A 17,215-nucleotide genomic window follows, 5' to 3' on the forward strand; every position below is an offset into this window, starting at 1 on the left:
TTCTAGTTACAAAACATTCCTTTATTCCTCAACATCTTTAGTTTCATTGATGCATATATTACAAAAATGGACATGTTTAAATGTATTTCTACCAAAACAGCTAGTCATTACTAATAGATTTAAAAACTAGTTACTACTTAATTGAAAGATTTTTTTATTTAAGGTGGCAAAGAAGCAAACAGCTACGATGTTTCGCTAAAATAGCGAAGTGACCGATGCTCATAGTCATCTCCAGCAAGATTTTCGTTGCCTACCGTAAGTGACAGAGGAAGGGTTGTGTCGTATCCCTTCACCGCCGAGTTCCCCTGCTACGCTTTCATTCTAAGGAATAGCACAAGAAGGGGACAAGAATTTTGCTACAGGCTTTCACTACTTGAATTATCAATTTCACGAATATCTAGGATTTACACTACAGCTACCTAGTTACAAGCTAAAGATATAAAAAAATGTATTCTACATATTCCGATCTATTTAGGCCATGTTCCAAATTAGGCCAGTTACAAAATTCGTTTTAATATCATTAATCTAATAACTTTTAATTATAAATGTTTTAATTTACAATAACAAACTAATTGTACTTTTCGTTGTAACAATATTGACAATGTTTTTTAACAGCACTTATTCATTCCCAGCTGCCAGCTGTCAAAATATGCGGCAAAGTGCCCGCGGTGGGCACGGAATAATGTTGCCACTCGGAAAAAAAGTTGAAAGACCTATTAAAAATTGCAAACATTATGAGAGACCCAAAATATCTTGAGTGAAATGGAACGTTGCCGCAGAAAAGATCTCGGTATAAAATATATTTTCGTATTATATGTTTTATTGTACAATTTTTGGATTTTTTTTAAATAAAGTTGCAAATGTCAAGATGAATTGGTAGAATATAACATATTTGTAAATACCAAAGTTCACAAGATACTCACAAAAAATAGGTAATGGGGGCCAACTGAACGACACTAATTTTTTAAATATCGATAAATTGACGATAAGCCCTTCGCTATTTAGCTTGTTAGGTTGATATCTGTATTTCGTAGTGTTCCATAAAATTCAAATAAAATATTTATTCTGGCTACTATTTACCTCACAAATAGAAACATTTTCATTTTTCTAAGTCCGGCCTCTTAATACAAAGTATTTACTTACTCTGTCATACACATCACTACTACAAATACGATTAGTATTTAAATCTTATTTTTTTTTAATAGTTCACATAAATATACTTCGTTATTTAGTTAACAGCCAGTACTTGGCACAATCACATGCAAATTAAATTTATAAAAAACTTTATAAGCTTTAAATATTTCATATAAAAATCATTTATATAACATTTAATTACTACTAAATATATAAATATAAGAAACATAATATGTTAATAATATTCACTAAAGATATAACTAATTTTCACATACCATACTGAAGTTCATACACTTTTAGTGTCATTTCACTTTAACACATACACACACATTTAAAGTCATATTAAATGCACAGCACTTTAGAACTAAGATGGAAGATACACTTTCACTGATCTTTAGACAAATGGTGTACCAGGAACGCGTCAAATGGAAATCCTCTCTACCTATTGTACATCCTGTCTATTGGGGTACAGCCATGAGACACATTCATCGAGATTTCCTTCATCCATCATAGACCCAAAAGGCAAAATGCAAGGAAGTTGGAACATCAGTCTTCATCATCTATGTCATCATCACTCATCTCCTCCTCGCTGGTGCAGTCTGGCTGCGAACCTTGAGCAAGGCAACGCTCACACCAACAGACAAACAAATAATTCTGTGCCAGTTCCTAAAATGAAAAACAAAATTGCATTATATTAGTATGTATTTTTAAAAGATAAGTCATAAATTATTAAGTTCCTTGACATTATGAACAGGGTTGGTTAAAATAATAATTTAGTGATTGTTATATATGAAGAGTATTAGTTTGGTAAACCATAGATGACATAAATTTCAATGAATCTAATTAATTATATTGCGTAGACTAGTACTTAATAACCTATCTACCTATTTGTTAAGACTTTTGAAAGTATTATACAACTAAAATCCACTATTAATTAGCCCGGATTATAGTCAACAGTTAAATTATTATAATTCAAAAGATATACCTTCTGTCTAGAATGCCTGGACCTCTGAAGTGAGCACTCATCTAAATAACTTATAGATATCTCATCTCCAGGCATTATAAGATCAATTGCTTTCAACTGTATTCTATGGTTGCCATACGGAAACGATGATTCAGCATTAGGAGCACAGCTGTGATTGCATGCACTCTGTAATCTGAATAGTCCTGAGCCTTCCGTGTTTAAGAAAGTACCGGATTCTGTAAAAAAAAGTTTAAAAATGTTAAATGTTATATTGTTTATTTTTTTTCATTTCTTTATATGTTGAAAATCACTCGAAAATTGGTGTTTAGTATTGGCTGCAGAGAAAAGTAGAGTGATAAACAAGGATGCAAACTTTCTAATTTGTTAAGAAAAAGATAAAAACACAAAGTAGTCGATGTTTATGCTAAGCGCCCTTTGCATCCTGGCACTTCAAGCCCAGTGAGACTGTAAATGCCTCATGGCAAACAGTGAATAGTCAGTCTAACAAAAGTATTGAACATAGGAATCATACATATCTGTGTAAATTCTTACTCTTGATTAATAAATTTTATGGAAATAAGATACAAACCAACAATCAAATAGATTAAAAACTTACCTTGTTCCACATACTGATACAGCTTGTCGATAAACAAATCAAGTTGTTGTCTCTCATCATCAGACATGGTCAGTTCTGACACAGAGTTCACCCACAAGGCAAGTGGGCTTGTACCTATCCCCTGACCATTTGTACCAACTAGTGCCATCAAACTGCAAAAGCCTTCCGGTGTCAGAAACTGAAAATTATTTTTTAACTACTATTAATTTCAAAGATAAGAAAAAAATAAGTCAAAAAATAGCATAATTAACGTTTTCGGAGACCAAAATCCCTGTTTAAAACAAAATCTCAAATCTTTTGTCAAAAATAACAACAGGGATATGTTTTATACAGATATTTTGGGTTCAGAAACTTACAGTAAGAGATGTTACAGATAATAAATAACTTTTAGTTACCAATTTTTAAACATATTTAATATTTTACCTTAAAAATCAATATCTAGTTCAATTATTAAAAGTCAAGATTAAATTACAAAAAGGTGATAGTACACAAATTTATATTATGTCGCTTCATCCAAGGAAAATCCGAACTTTCACCAATTAACCTTATCATAAAAACATGAATAAAAAATCACTACCTCTTGTATATATTCTCCATTAATAACATTAGCTGTCATATCTCGTAATGTGTTCAGCTGGTCAGTGAACTGTTCACCGAGTAACTTGTGAACAAGTTCTGCATCTTCATTTACTGTTCTATGACAGAATTGTTTGATAACATTAGCTGCTGCTGTAGGGTCATTACTCTGTTCAATAAAAGCCAATATTCTCACTAAAAGCATTACACTTGTTGTTTCCGGCGGATAATGCATTTGTCTGGAATAACAGTAATGTATTAATATTAATTATATGTATGTTTAGACTTCTTTCTAGACATGGTTAAATTTTTTTGACATTTAGTTTTGTTTCTTTACTCTAGGTGCCTAATATTAAAAACTTTGATAGTAGATGTGTGTAAATCAGCTCTGAATTGGCTCAAAAGTTCAGCTCATACAGGCTTAAACTCTTTATTCTAACTGTACTTTTTAGAGCAATACAGTAGATATTTATTTATCTTTTTTTCAAGTATATTTTTAATGTTAATAAATATGAGGATCAATAAAACCAAGATTATCAAACATTAGCCTAGTCTTACCGACAAAAGAAATCAAATTCAGGTCTAAATACTGCTAAAGTTCAGTCGCAATTCATTTAACTTTGGTTCTACTAATTAAAAAGATAAATTACACTCACTTCCAAGTCTCCAAGAGTATCACTATAGGGTGTTGTGAATCAGTTGTATCGTAACATAAACTTCTATGATAAATATTAAATGCTCGTTGTTTGCATTCCTCTCCACAGTATAATATACCGCATTGTTCACAACTAGCTATATTCTCCAGATTTATATCAAAACAATTGGCATGTGGTAAGACTATATCTGGTTTACAGGATAATCGTCTCACATTTTGTTCTGGCGTTTCTAATGGCCTAGAAAATTATAAAGTGGTTCTTATGTACTGAATTGTAGTAAACAAGAAGCTAATAAATAAAATAAAGAGTGATCTAACCTCATACAGTAGTCACATGCTAAATATTTGTATGCCGCATTCCAAGCAAATTGGCACGAAACTAAAGGGTCTTCTTCCAATATAATATCGCCTTTGTCAAACTTCTTAGTTGCAAACAATCCTTTTCCCTATAAGTAATGAAAAAGGTAAGTCAAAACTGATTTTTAAAATGATGTTGTTTACAAAAGCACCGAAATTACCTTCTTGCTATTTGAAGTTCTTACTTCAAATCCTGCCATATTATGTGTTAGACTAAATGTTTCTTTTATTAAATAAAAATTTTCCACTTTTTTAAAAATAAACAAAGCTTTTGGAATGAAAGTTTACAGAAATTAAATGGAATATAACCTACTGCTCATGACCACAATGACAGCAAGTGACAGCTTGATGATTAGTCCATAGGGATGGGCCAAACGTTGATCAACGATTCGACCGTCCACCGTTTTTCATTCAATTAGGTGCAAATGACCATGTTGCAAAGAATAGGGATAACTTTATGACTACTTCACGACTCTCCATATACCTTTGTTTAATGAGATTATTTACTTATATAGCTATGTTGGAAAAATCATTGTATCTGTAACACTTTCGAAATTAAGCGTTGTTGTCGAAGTTATTTTTGTCTCTTTGTAGTAGTTCCCTGAATATAATGTTAGTAATAAACGACTTCCAATCAAGACAGAGGAGGAAATCAAATTAAAAAGGAATTTTTCATAAATAAAACCATCACATATTATTGAAAATTACATATAATATTGCTTTGAATATGTATTTTCACAAAAGACCCGTTTACAACATGCTGTATTAAATAATCCTTTTACAAATAAAATAAAGGTTTTGGCTACAATATACTCGTACTGTAAAGTGCCATATGAGATCGACGGAACAATTTTATTTTATTATCGATATTATAAAAAAAATATTAATTTCAAGAACACAGAACAAGTGTATCATATATATTTTCTTTCACTGGCATCGGTCTGAATGACCTATGTAAAATAAATTTAATTATAAATATATTAAATTAACAAAAACAAAAATATTAATTAAAGAAAGGCTAACAAAGACCATGCTAGGGAGAAGGAGGAAACGGCATAGCTTCGCCCATAAAATATACTTAAAAAAATTAATACAAAGTAATACATAAATAGACAAAAAACTTAAACTTAATACGCGTTTAATAACGTTAGGTTAGTTTTGTTTTCATAAAGCTATCTCGTTACTACATAATTGTATTATGTACTTATATCTATATTAAAACTATAAGAACACTTTAGTTATTTTCTTTACATATAAAGAGCGCATTTAATATTAATTCGTGACAAAAAATAATAGAAAAATTTACATAAACTTGGCACACAATCGTGATCTATTGTTGTGAAACTTTTTACAAACTTAATTATTGTCTATGTTTTTTCAAAGACAAAAAGTAAAATTTCTGTGGAACCGTTTATAAGAACATTTGGGTACCGTATCCCATTTTACAATGCGGTAATAATTTTCTCTCTATAATTATCCACTTGCGCTATAGTATCAAACAGCGGTAATTTTCTCGTTTCAGGTGTGAATGTTAGAAGTAGAGCGGAAATAATCGCTGTAGATGCGAACAGGAGCGATGGTAGGAACGTAATCTCCGCTGACTGAAAAAAAAATATTAATAAATTAATTTTAATACTTAAACTATTGTAAGTTATATGCTAAGTATTCATTGTGTTTTAGGTGTTACTCAAATGCTTAAGTTAAAAAAATAGTCTAGATAATATAAAAAGTTGCAAGCCAAGATATAAATTTGTATTAATTATTACATGCATATTTTAATGATAAACTTTTAATTTAGTCTTGTTTTACCTATGTGTACTTAAAAATGGCATTAGAAATTCTAGTAACAAACCAATAAAGGCGTGAGCGGGGCAAGCATGCTTCCAATTCTTGCAGCTGTGTTTCCCCAACCAATAAGTGAGCCTCGTACACTCGTAGGGAACAGTTCTAAACTATATGTGTAGATGCCGGTAAAGCATACCACGACTCCCACTTTACCCGCTAAAAATAATGCTACTTTTAACCACATTATGTCTGTAACAAGAAAGAAATATAATTAAAACACTACAAATTATTGAAAAATACAAGTTATTTGTGAATTATAAAAAGAGACGGCCATTAAAATGACTCAGATAGCCTTAAGTTAGAATTAACTAAAATACGTAATAAGTGAATTCGTTTTTTTTTAATTTCTCGATATTACCGAATACTACTTACCATCAGGTGAAAATGCTTGTGCTAATAAAAATCCGGCTGAAAAAATATATCCACATTGCAACGTTATCTTCCTGCCAAACTTTTTGAATGTATAATATGCTATAAAATCTCCAGGGAACGATGATAAAGATGTCAGAACGAAATTCGTATATTTATTTCCCGGTAAAAGTATAGAATGTACTGCCATTCCGTAATATATAAAGCTGGATGAGAAAAAACAAAACGACGCGACGGTTAAACGAATCATTATCTCTTTAGAATTGATGATATCTTTCATTGTCTCTTTCTCTTTTTGTACGACAACATTGAATCTAGATCTTAAGTCGGCATCACTTATTTCATTTATTTCTTTATCGGTGACGTTTATTTTATTCACTTTAGCAATAACTTTAAGAGTCTCTTTAGCTTCTTCAGTTTTCCCGCGTAACAATTGCCATCTTGTGCTCTCTTTTAATATGAATACGTAAAAAACGAATAAGAACATCGGTGTGTATACAATTAATATTAAAGTCTTCCAATACTGAAGTCCCATCGCAGTGAAAGCGAATAACATCTCTCCGATGTATACTGCGTAAGAGAATATAACTCCAGCTAATACTCTTGTCGATTCACCACCGACTTCTATTACTGAAATAGAAATGGAACTTGTAAAGAAGAAATATGAAAGAACAAAGAATTATGATAAACTAGCTGCTACCCGCGAATCGCGATTTAATTAGTACCCTATGGGTTCTAGACTATGTTCTACATCTATGACAAATTTTAACGATATCCATGCCGCTGTTCCATCGATACCTTCAAACAAACATCCATCCATCTATCTAAACATTCGCAATTATAATATAGTAAGATAGGAGATGAAACTGGAAATATAAGTAAGACCTACGTTAATATCTGATTATCCCTCACTACATTATAAGAAACAAGTATTTGTAAGTACGTCACCGACTGCTCTCATCGAACTATGAACTAGACATTTTATAAATTGCCAACAATTAAAGTTTATTATGCCAGGTTCGATCACAAATTGATGAAATTAACAATCGTTCGGTGATAAGATTACGATGTTGTATACTTTATTAAAATCGGCTTGCCTAATCTGAGACCAAAATCTTCGTTCAAAATATATTGTTGTCTCTATATTGTCAAAGATAATGATAGGGATGACGATAAGATTTATATAGTCATTTTGATCTCAGAAACCAACAGTTATTTATGCAGCAACTGGTATCTATAACTACTCTATGCTGTCGAATTTAAACAAAGTCTTGTTACATTCAAATTTCACAATGAACTCAAATAATATTTCCACTTACATAAAACAACATTGACTGTGTAAAGGCCGGATGCAAGCATAGACTCTAAGAATTCGACCGCTAAGTACGCGTAATAATTCTGTATAAATATTTTAAACACGCCGACAGCTGCACCTATCGAACACACGATAATGGTTGGCTTTCTGCCGATTCTGAAAGGAAAACAAAATTATTAACAGTCAACAATAATACAATGAAATAAATAGAGAAGTAGAAATTCACCAGCCACATTTACAGTAAAAAGGCGTAAAAGTTAGGTTCCACTCTCCATAATGCAAGAAAAAAGAAAACCAGAAGTCCGTCATAGAAAGAATTACGTTTTTCTTTCAACCTCTAAATTTCAAAAGTACCAACGGCGAAAAACCAAGAATTAAATGATTGTGGTAACCAAACGATGTACTTGTGAATGTTCGGTATTTTTGCTTCGATAACTTGAATCATAGAAGATATTGCGAAATACTTATGTAAAACTTACTTATCTGCGATCCATCCAGAGATCATGACTGAGGCAATCATGCCGGCGTTGTGAACACTGCCAACCAGTGTCGACTTCCATGATTGACAACCAAGATTTAGCTGAAAGAAAAACAACAAAATTATTAATTTAAATTGTTATTATTTCCAATAATAACTTCCAAACTAAACTTTGTCAGCGCGGAATAATTTTTTTTTTATATCTTAAGGTGGCAAACGAGCGAGCGGCCACCTGAAATCGCTGAAATAGCGAAGTGACCGTTGCCCATAGACATACGCAATTGCATATGCGTTGCCTATATTTAATCGACGGAAGAGAGGATGCACAGAAAGAAAATATTTTCCCTTCCCATGCATCCTCTCTTTCGGAAAGTCCACTTCCACTTCCCATCCTAACCTTATAAGGAAAAGGGTGGGAAGGGAAAGAGGACTAAATTAGGCCTCCGCGGCGCACACTCATCAGACGAAACGCGGAATTGCTTCCACTTCACGCTTGTTAAAAAAAAAATTAAAAACGGCCTAAGTGACTCCCGCACACCTCAGTAAAAATCCCGTAGAAATCGGTCTAGCCATTTCGTAGATTACCCGGAACAAACGCGTACTTTCGGACAGACCGACTGATATATAGAAAATTTGTTTTCGTTGTTGTAATGTTCACAAGTTTTTAGACATTACATACGGACCCTCCAATTTTAACGTATGTACAGATACATGTCATTCGCATCGGTACAGTTGGTAAAGGTCACAGTCATATTTGAAATTATTTTTAACATATTATTATGTGAATAAACTAATTTAGATAAGAAACTGCACATCAAATATAATTTAACATGTAACTAATAATCTAGGATATAAAAGAGATTATATTATGTTTACATTACGTGCATTTTATTTACATTATCATAATAAAGATCAGTAACACAGAAATCACTTTATTTTCAGAAGCCGTTGCCGGGGATTAAAGTCGACGTGGTAGTCACCGACATCTGACAGTTTTTAAAACTCAAGTATGTACTTGGCCGATAATGTTATCGGAATAGAAAATTGTGAATTATAATAGAAATATCATAGTATATATCAATTGTGTGAAAAAATCCTATTGAATTTATCCAAATAGATACTACACGAGACCGCGTAGTATGCGCGAGAATGCAAAGAACCGCCATATTCTCGCTTATAGAGATTCCTCTCTTACCCAAGTTTCTCGCTTATGGAGGCCATATAAACATAACGTACTACTGTCTACTGATATTGGAATTTATAGTAATTATAATTTGAACACATCACAACGGTGCGTCACATTAGCCTACTTATAACGAGATTACGACGCGTACCATAACATACAAAGCTTAGTGTTTATACTTATACATAGGTACCGCTAAGTATACCACTAATATTTACTTAACTGGTAGCTAAAACTTTTCACTTTACGATAAATGTTAAATACAACGTTACAATAAGAAAAATCTTACCAACCTCATTTTCAGTTAAAGAATCTAAAAACCTTTAAGTGTTAAATTCTATTTGTTACAAAAACGCATCCGTATCCGCTCTATCAGATCATCCGAACTGGGCCACGATTTGTGAATGAATAATTCAAAAGAACCAGTTTTCGCTTATATTTTTAAATTGTTCCATACTCACCGCGGCAACTATTGAATTGTGATTCTCGTAGATCCACTCGTGACATTCTTCCAATGTTTCTTCGAATGTTGCGTTCGAGCAAGTGTTATTTGATTTACCAAAACTATTGACATCTACAACCGGTCGGAAGCATTTTGAGTCCACATTTTTGGGCCACCATGGAGGTATTTCTGCGCTAGCGTTCGTACCATCGCATTCGGGTACGCGGCATCTGAAACCAGTTTTCTTTTAATATTTGAATAAATCACTAATCAAATACTCCTAATTTATCAAATAATAATAATAATCTGATTACGATTTGCAGCTGCGGTAATATAATTTAAGATTTATTTTGTGTCTGCTATTTGGTTTATACAAACTAAAGAAGAATATTTTTAACTAGGATAAATTGTGACCATAAAGTGGAAACTCGGTATGTCCTACTATGCCATACATCTCTATCAGCTGTTATATTATGTTTGCATTTCCCTTCTTAGGCATATCTTTCGAGAAAAAAAATTGCGTTAAGTTTCGTAAAAATAAATAACTTGTGGTGTGTAGTTTTAATGAGCTGTCCAACAATGGGTCATGGATATGGATCCTTTTGAGAGGCTTCAAAGACCTCTAAAAAGTATTTATAAAGAATCATTCCACAAGAATTATCCATTAATTCTGTGTGATCTTAAAAGAAAATTAATAGAATTTATATTCGTAATAGATACATTTGGCGAAGACGTGATCCTCTCAGGTCGCCGGATGTGTAGGTGCGTCAGATGAATTTCAATTGTAGCTTGACCACTTTTTGGGTTTACGTCCCGTGTACGACTAATACGCAAATACTTTCAATGGAATGTGTTTTGGTAAGGATAAGAAACAAGTTTTCTGCGTCATCAATCACTTTCAGTCCTCGTAATTATTATGAATTTAAATACAAATTTAACAAAAGTAGAGCTAAAGATGATCAATACTAAGGTCGATAGATCCTTACGAAGAGTTTGTACATTGAAACGGGAGACGTTTCACCAATTAAAATCAATTGCTAACGTATCAGATAATTTGGTCGAATTGTTTTAACGATACGTTCATTGTTGATTTACGAACACAAGTATTATGTGATGGGACTTTACAAACTAAACTGACTATTACACAAAAGTTCTAAAATAAAATATTAAAGATACAAAAACAAGGAAAGAACAAAATATATTATTATATTATAGTCTATGATGCTTGTGGATATTTTCTGTCGACATAATTAATGAATCGGCCGAAATCCATGGTTACGGTGAATGTTCAAAGATATGCGTGAAGTCAATAAACCCGAATGTGGCCAGCGTGGTTGGCTACGGCCTAGTCAACACTAACTTAGGTAAGCCTCCGTTTCCCTCAGTGGGGACATATAGAGAGCTGAAACATTCTGGATAGCTATTAAGATAGTGGACGATGAATGGTGAATGGATGAATTGTTGGAAAGGGGTAAACCCTCCGTACAATCCATCCATGCTTACGTATATGCGAATTCAGATATAATAGCTGATAGAGATAAATTGAATCGAGGGATGGTACATATTGTGCTGACCCGACCTTATTCAGGGAAAAGAGAAGGATACATTTCAGTATGTCCAACCAAAATTATTAAATTGTTGAACTGAATTTGACCTCGAGCCACAAAACAGCAAAAACAAGGCATCTGTGTATTTTAATTAAGATAAACAGAATGATGAGTGCACGATATTAAGATATGTAATCCAATATGTCGGCACAGAATGTCTAATCAGTTGGATAATTTTAATTATTTATATTGATAACATATAACATTTGTATTGTCATAGGGTTTTTTCAATTTTACATATTTCTCTTTATTGGGCTCCTATAATTGATTGCAGATAAAATAAAAACTAAATTGCTAGTTGAGATAAAAAAAAAATTATGCACCATAAATAGTCCAGGATCTCACTAAATGTCTATCCTCAGCGTTAAAAACAATGTACTCGTAAGTTATATAGGGCATGTCAAATAAATATTTTCGCAAACATATAACAATTTATGTTTGTGTCAAAGTTTTATACGTAAGTTCAAGATAGTATTGATTCACAACCACGAAAATATTTAACCTAATTTTCTCTACAATAGTTCGCCCGCAATCATCTGAATTATTCATTAAACTTTTTCATTGATTTACATTATGTAAAAATCCCTTTATATACATATACATTATGTATTACGATGAAAATAGAAGCTAGAAGCTTCGGGTCAGTGTGGTCACAAGGCAAACTTATTTTAATACTAACTGTCTTTCCCGACTCCGTCTGCACGGAATTAAAAAACAACTTAATTAGTAGCTTATATGTTCTTCCAGCCTACTCTACATCTCTGCCAAGTTACTTTGACATCCATGGAGCCTTTCTGGTGATGCCTTATAACGTCCATCCATCCATCCATCTTTTTATTGACAATGTCGTATTAACACAAACGTCGAACAAAGGTAAAATACGTTGAAGCTAAACTAATTCTTGCCAAATGCGCGGTTCACGTAAAATATTAAAAAGTTACAAAAATAGATTGCCAAAAATTTAAACATATTAATAGAATGGCCTTTGTTTTAGAGAATAACTTTTGTATGTACTCAGAATCTTTTTAGTTACTAAGAAAAAAGAAAATAATACAAGGATAAAACAATGAAATATTTTTTCGACAAAAAAGCTAAAAAGCTAAAAAGCTTATTTTTTAAAGAAATTTGTAACATGCTTTTGAATGTATATAAAAATTAAAAATAAATAAAAAATCAGTGCTCCATTATCTCTTCTAATGAATATTGGTTAAATAAATAGTTCGTTATGAATTTTAATTACGTGTTACTAAAAAAAATTGGTCAAGGTTGCGGGAGTGCAGTGGATGCGGGCGGCACAGGGCCGGGCGTTGTGGCAATCGATGGGGGAGGCCTACATCCAGCAGTGGACAAGTTTAGGCTGAGTATGATGATGATGATGAAGAAAAAAAATTAAATGTCATAATAAAATATATTACAGTATAATATATTATATACTCTATTAAATTCTATCGAATTCTTTTTAATTTTTGAATCCATCACGAATAAATTAAAAACATGTGATCCTCAGTTAAATAAGCATAAAACTATGAATATTTATGCAATGGTTGTTTAAAACTGTCACAACAAATTATCACTTTTATGAATTTTCAAATGTTTTATGACACTTCGTACTTAAGCTTTTTGCACAAAACAATACCTGACTTAACTTATTCCAAAATCACTTAACTCCTACAATACATTATTTCAAACTTTCTAATTAATAATTACGTAATCTGGACGTAGGAAAAAGTCGTGGCTACGTAATATTAAGGAGTGGACGGGGATTAGGTCAGCAGAGGCACTGTTTCGCCTTGCGCTTGACAGAACCAAATATTCCAAGTTAGCGGCCAACCTTCAAGACTGAAGAGGCACTAGAAGAAGAAGAATTAATAATTATTGTGATAAATATAACATAGGAACTTATATGATAGAAAAGAAAGTTCACGCTCTGGAAATGTAACTAAATATATAGGTAAAAATTACATATTTACACATTTAATAAAACCTTACCTATGGGGTATGTCTTCAGCAACAAATATATAATTAACATGAACCATAGATACCATAACAAGAGGCAAACTGATTAAAATATATTGAAAAAACTGATATTTTGAAAATTTTTCAAAATCTTTAAACACATCACTTTGAGCTGTATTTACATTTAACACAGTCATTTTTTTATTTTTAAAATCTTTTATTTTAAATTAACGTATTTTTCTTTTTCTTTTTTTTTTATTTCGTACTATTTGTAACACTGTAGCATACGGATGCCGCCAAACTACTAATTGTACGACGCGACATTACTATAGGATACGTTTTGCGCGCGCGTACGATAAGCGCGTAAACTTCGAAGATTTACATATATAATTAATGACTGTCTCTAAACTACTATTCGTAGAATTATTTTTTTAAATTACACTAATAAAATATGACAAAACGGACATAAATTTTTCCAGAGATTGTACGTGTTTTAAGAACAAATATTTATTTGTATAGAGACGATGTCGATGTCTGATATCCGTTAGGAGGTTGGCAGAAGGTTAATAGATGCAGTAAATGTATTATTTCGTACTTTTACTACATAAATATTGTTAAAGATAATTGTGATTTTTTTTCTTTTATTTGAGTTAACTTATTTGGCCAATTTTAATAAAAATAAAAAGTCTCGTAAAGTTGTCTTAATCTAATATCTAGAGTAGGATTCTTCACCGAGACAGAAATTAAGCTAACTTCTACCTATTTATGAAGAAAAACATGATTTTTTTTATATTAATATACTTGACCTTATCGTTTAATAACATAGAAGTTTAGCTTTATTACAACGATGGATTAGAGATGCAGAATATGGCAAAGTATATATTTTAAATTTCAAAGCAAAACATTCATATATAAACATATTGTCATCCTTTTGATTCTCCATAAGGCAGTGAGAATCTACGTTATAATCACCAAGGTTTTGAACTTTATTGACAATGATATTGAGTTAACAAATTGACACAAAAGGAGCACTTCGAATAATAATTATCACATGTTACGTCAACTTATATGAGACTGGCGCAAACTATATTAAAAAAAATCCTGAAAGATTTCCACTGAAGTTACATTTCTTTATAACATAGATGTCGCCCGCGACTTCGTCCGCGTGGGATTGAAATATTGATAGTAGTCGATTCTTAGACTTATTAAATATATGCAATTAAAGTTTCATAAAAATCGGTCAAGCCGTTTCGTAGAAACTAACATTGTGACACGAGAATTTTATATATGAGATTTAACAGTGGTAATCATCTGTAGCATGCAGCTTCATAAACGGACCTCTCGACCGGGGCAATACTACGAGCACACAAGACAGAAATGAAACGGATGAAATGGTATTTCACAACTCAGTCATAAACAGTTTGCTTATAAGCCTACTTTTGAAGGACATTTTTCTGCTATAATGTTTTAAACGATTTCATTTAACTTGTTTTGTTTATTTGTCCTTTCTCAAACTGATTTGAAAATTGGTAGACATCTTTAGTTCCGAACAATACATTAAATGAAAAAAAACCGCTTGATGTTCAAAGTTTTTTGAACAGATTTTATTGCTGAGCTGGTACAAAACATGTCTAAGCATGTAACAAATATTGTTATTCTCTTTGCTATTAAAGCAGTTAGCACATGTAAAGCATGCAAATTTTTAAACAAGGAAATGTCAATATTTTTTATGTTTACTCTGTATTTTCTCAGTAGTTGTACAAAAATATTGTTTTGATCTCAAGGTAGTTTTTGGTAATAAACTATTGTCTTAAGAAGCTTTCATATCGGTTATCACTTGAAAAATAATTTATTCTACTACTATTGCTGACTCTATTTCTACTATAGTTAATTGATAATAATCATAATTTTCTTCCAAACATGTCATGACAGTTGTTTTAACACATCTTAAAGATAAGGAAAAAGTCGTGGCTATTATTAGTGTAATATTAGGGAGTGGACGGGGATTAGGTCAGCGGAGGAACTGATTCGCCTTGCACTTGACAGAACCAAATATTCCAAGTTAGCGGCCAACCTTCAAGAGTGAAGAGGCACTAGAAGAAGAAAGATGCTGTTTTGAAGTGGATGGAAAGGCTACCATGATAATTTTATTTATTAAAAAAATCCCTCGTAAACTCATATAAGACATCTATGTAATTTAAAAAAAATTAAACCAAATGAATATGTCCTTGATTTTTCCGAGACTTTATTAAAACCAAATATTGACATTTGGGTACCTATAGAATGAACTGCTGACCTATTATATCACTCTTCTCTTGAAAAACGAGTTCAAATAACTTGTCCACACTTATTTTATATTTTTAAGTATTTACGACAATTAGTACCCGCTTTGAATTACAAATTCTTACAACTCATAAAATTGTTGATATAAAAATCACGTAGACTTTGGCTTTGATTGTAATAGAGTTTATTTTACTATAATCGATAAAATAAATCGACGAAAAATCGTACAATCTATTTGAAAATACGATAAACTAAATATAAACAGGTTTAGTCAAGGCCATTGACGTTTAAAATGCCTCTGACATGCAAAAAGGTGCCAATATTTTTTGTTCCCATAACAAGTCAGGTACAGCTGGAAAAAGGAACAGAACCAAAATTGTGTGTACGTTAAAAATAGTTATCGAATACTCTGTTTTGAATTTTGATTAATAATTGGTAATTGTTATTGCTAATGGAAAGTAGCGGGTTAAGGAAAATATCTCCGGTCAACGCACGCCTCTCGCCTGAAGGTGGTGTCGTGTCGCTGATACGAATGCAACCGTTGAGTATACGATGGTTATTTGCGGTTAATAGTTAATAAATGTTTTGGCCAACAAAATGGCCCTTAAAAAAAACTTTCTCCATGGAAAAAAAGTTTTATGTAATGTTCTAACTTTTAAAAACGTGCGAGTCGAATGTACAATGTAATGATTACGACGGAATTTGGTGAAATTCGTTAAGTAAAACTTCCAGTTAGTGCGTGGTATATCACCGGTCCCTTCGTCGTATTAATAACCGGATTCAACTATATTGTTTTCATCTCTAGTATTTTAATACCCGTAATTAAATTTTGTTTCATTACTATACTCATGTCGACTGTATCCAGCAAAAAAACCGGATAACGACGTAGTATCTTTGATTAATTACTGCCATAATATTGAATAGAAATAGAGACGTCTAGAAAAAAAATAATAATTCTGTGTTATTATTAATATCTCATGATCATTTATTTTAATATTTTATGATGAACTCTTAAATTACCGTTTAATCAATTTATTTCTCCTGAAAAATAACCCCTAGATGTTATAATATTCCCCTTGTGCAATTTCTAACATTCTTTGTCGTATCGCGCCGACACCAATTATTATTAAGAAGACTAACTAAAATACAGTCTTGAGTTGACGTACGATAGTCATTTTAAAGAATTATTTTGATATTCTTGTTTATGTCTTGGAAAGATTTATGGTTTTAAAAAATACTTTTATGAATGATCAAGAATGTTAATACCATGGCAATGAATTTTTTAGTAAAATTGCTGTTGCTCTTATATGATATCGCCTTCATACGTTCTCCGCAAAATAATGAGTTTTCTATTTTCTGCGCCGGACATTTAGATAATATTTATTTTGGAACGCACCCAATTCCCATGCGTACTCTTTGGTGACGCGTAAAGCGC

At 31.9% G+C, this 17,215-nt stretch overlaps 2 protein-coding genes across 2 annotated transcripts; both read right to left on the reverse strand.

The window, feature by feature from the left end:
- Positions 1–1,358: 1,358 nt before the first annotated feature.
- Positions 1,359–4,640, reverse strand: Smyd5 (SET and MYND domain containing, class 5). Its single transcript, XM_013318177.1, has 7 exons — positions 4,464–4,640; positions 4,264–4,391; positions 3,947–4,183; positions 3,292–3,529; positions 2,715–2,892; positions 2,120–2,334; positions 1,359–1,800 (listed from the first exon to the last, which is right to left on the reverse strand). Exons 1-7 carry the CDS (start codon positions 4,500–4,502, stop codon positions 1,681–1,683), a joined length of 1,155 nt encoding a protein of 384 aa, XP_013173631.1. The 5' UTR covers positions 4,503–4,640; the 3' UTR covers positions 1,359–1,680.
- Positions 4,641–4,999: 359 nt separating this feature from the next.
- Positions 5,000–13,666, reverse strand: LOC106122283 (organic cation transporter protein-like). Its single transcript, XM_013318215.1, has 7 exons — positions 13,531–13,666; positions 9,954–10,164; positions 8,311–8,411; positions 7,836–7,987; positions 6,520–7,146; positions 6,155–6,336; positions 5,000–5,903 (listed from the first exon to the last, which is right to left on the reverse strand). Exons 1-7 carry the CDS (start codon positions 13,584–13,586, stop codon positions 5,745–5,747), a joined length of 1,488 nt encoding a protein of 495 aa, XP_013173669.1. The 5' UTR covers positions 13,587–13,666; the 3' UTR covers positions 5,000–5,744.
- Between the last annotated feature and the right edge of the window lie 3,549 nt (positions 13,667–17,215).

The sequence above is a fragment of the Papilio xuthus genome, unplaced genomic scaffold (genome assembly GCF_000836235.2).
Source record: "Papilio xuthus unplaced genomic scaffold, Pxut_1.1 DF826933.1, whole genome shotgun sequence".
In the NCBI taxonomy this organism is placed as follows: Eukaryota; Metazoa; Arthropoda; class Insecta; order Lepidoptera; family Papilionidae; genus Papilio; species Papilio xuthus.

What these genes read in the sequence shown, in the direction of transcription:
- Smyd5 (XM_013318177.1), bottom strand. Translation starts at nt 4,502, where the DNA reads ATGGCAGGATTTGAAGTAAGAACTTCAAATAGCAAGAAG. An exon ending in GAACTTCAAATAGCAAGAAG is followed by an intron (nt 4,392 to 4,463) that starts GTAATTTCGGTG and finishes CATTACTTATAG; the next exon opens with GGAAAAGGATTGTTTGCAAC. An exon ending in ATGGAGAATATATACAAGAG is followed by an intron (nt 2,893 to 3,291) that starts GTAGTGATTTTT and finishes AATAATTTTCAG; the next exon opens with TTTCTGACACCGGAAGGCTT.
- LOC106122283 (XM_013318215.1), bottom strand. Translation starts at nt 13,586, where the DNA reads ATGGTATCTATGGTTCATGTTAATTATATATTTGTTGCTGAAGACATA. An exon ending in GCTGAAGACATACCCCATAG is followed by an intron (nt 10,165 to 13,530) that starts GTAAGGTTTTAT and finishes AACTGGTTTCAG; the next exon opens with ATGCCGCGTACCCGAATGCG. An exon ending in ACAATTCAATAGTTGCCGCG is followed by an intron (nt 8,412 to 9,953) that starts GTGAGTATGGAA and finishes TTTTTCTTTCAG; the next exon opens with CTAAATCTTGGTTGTCAATC.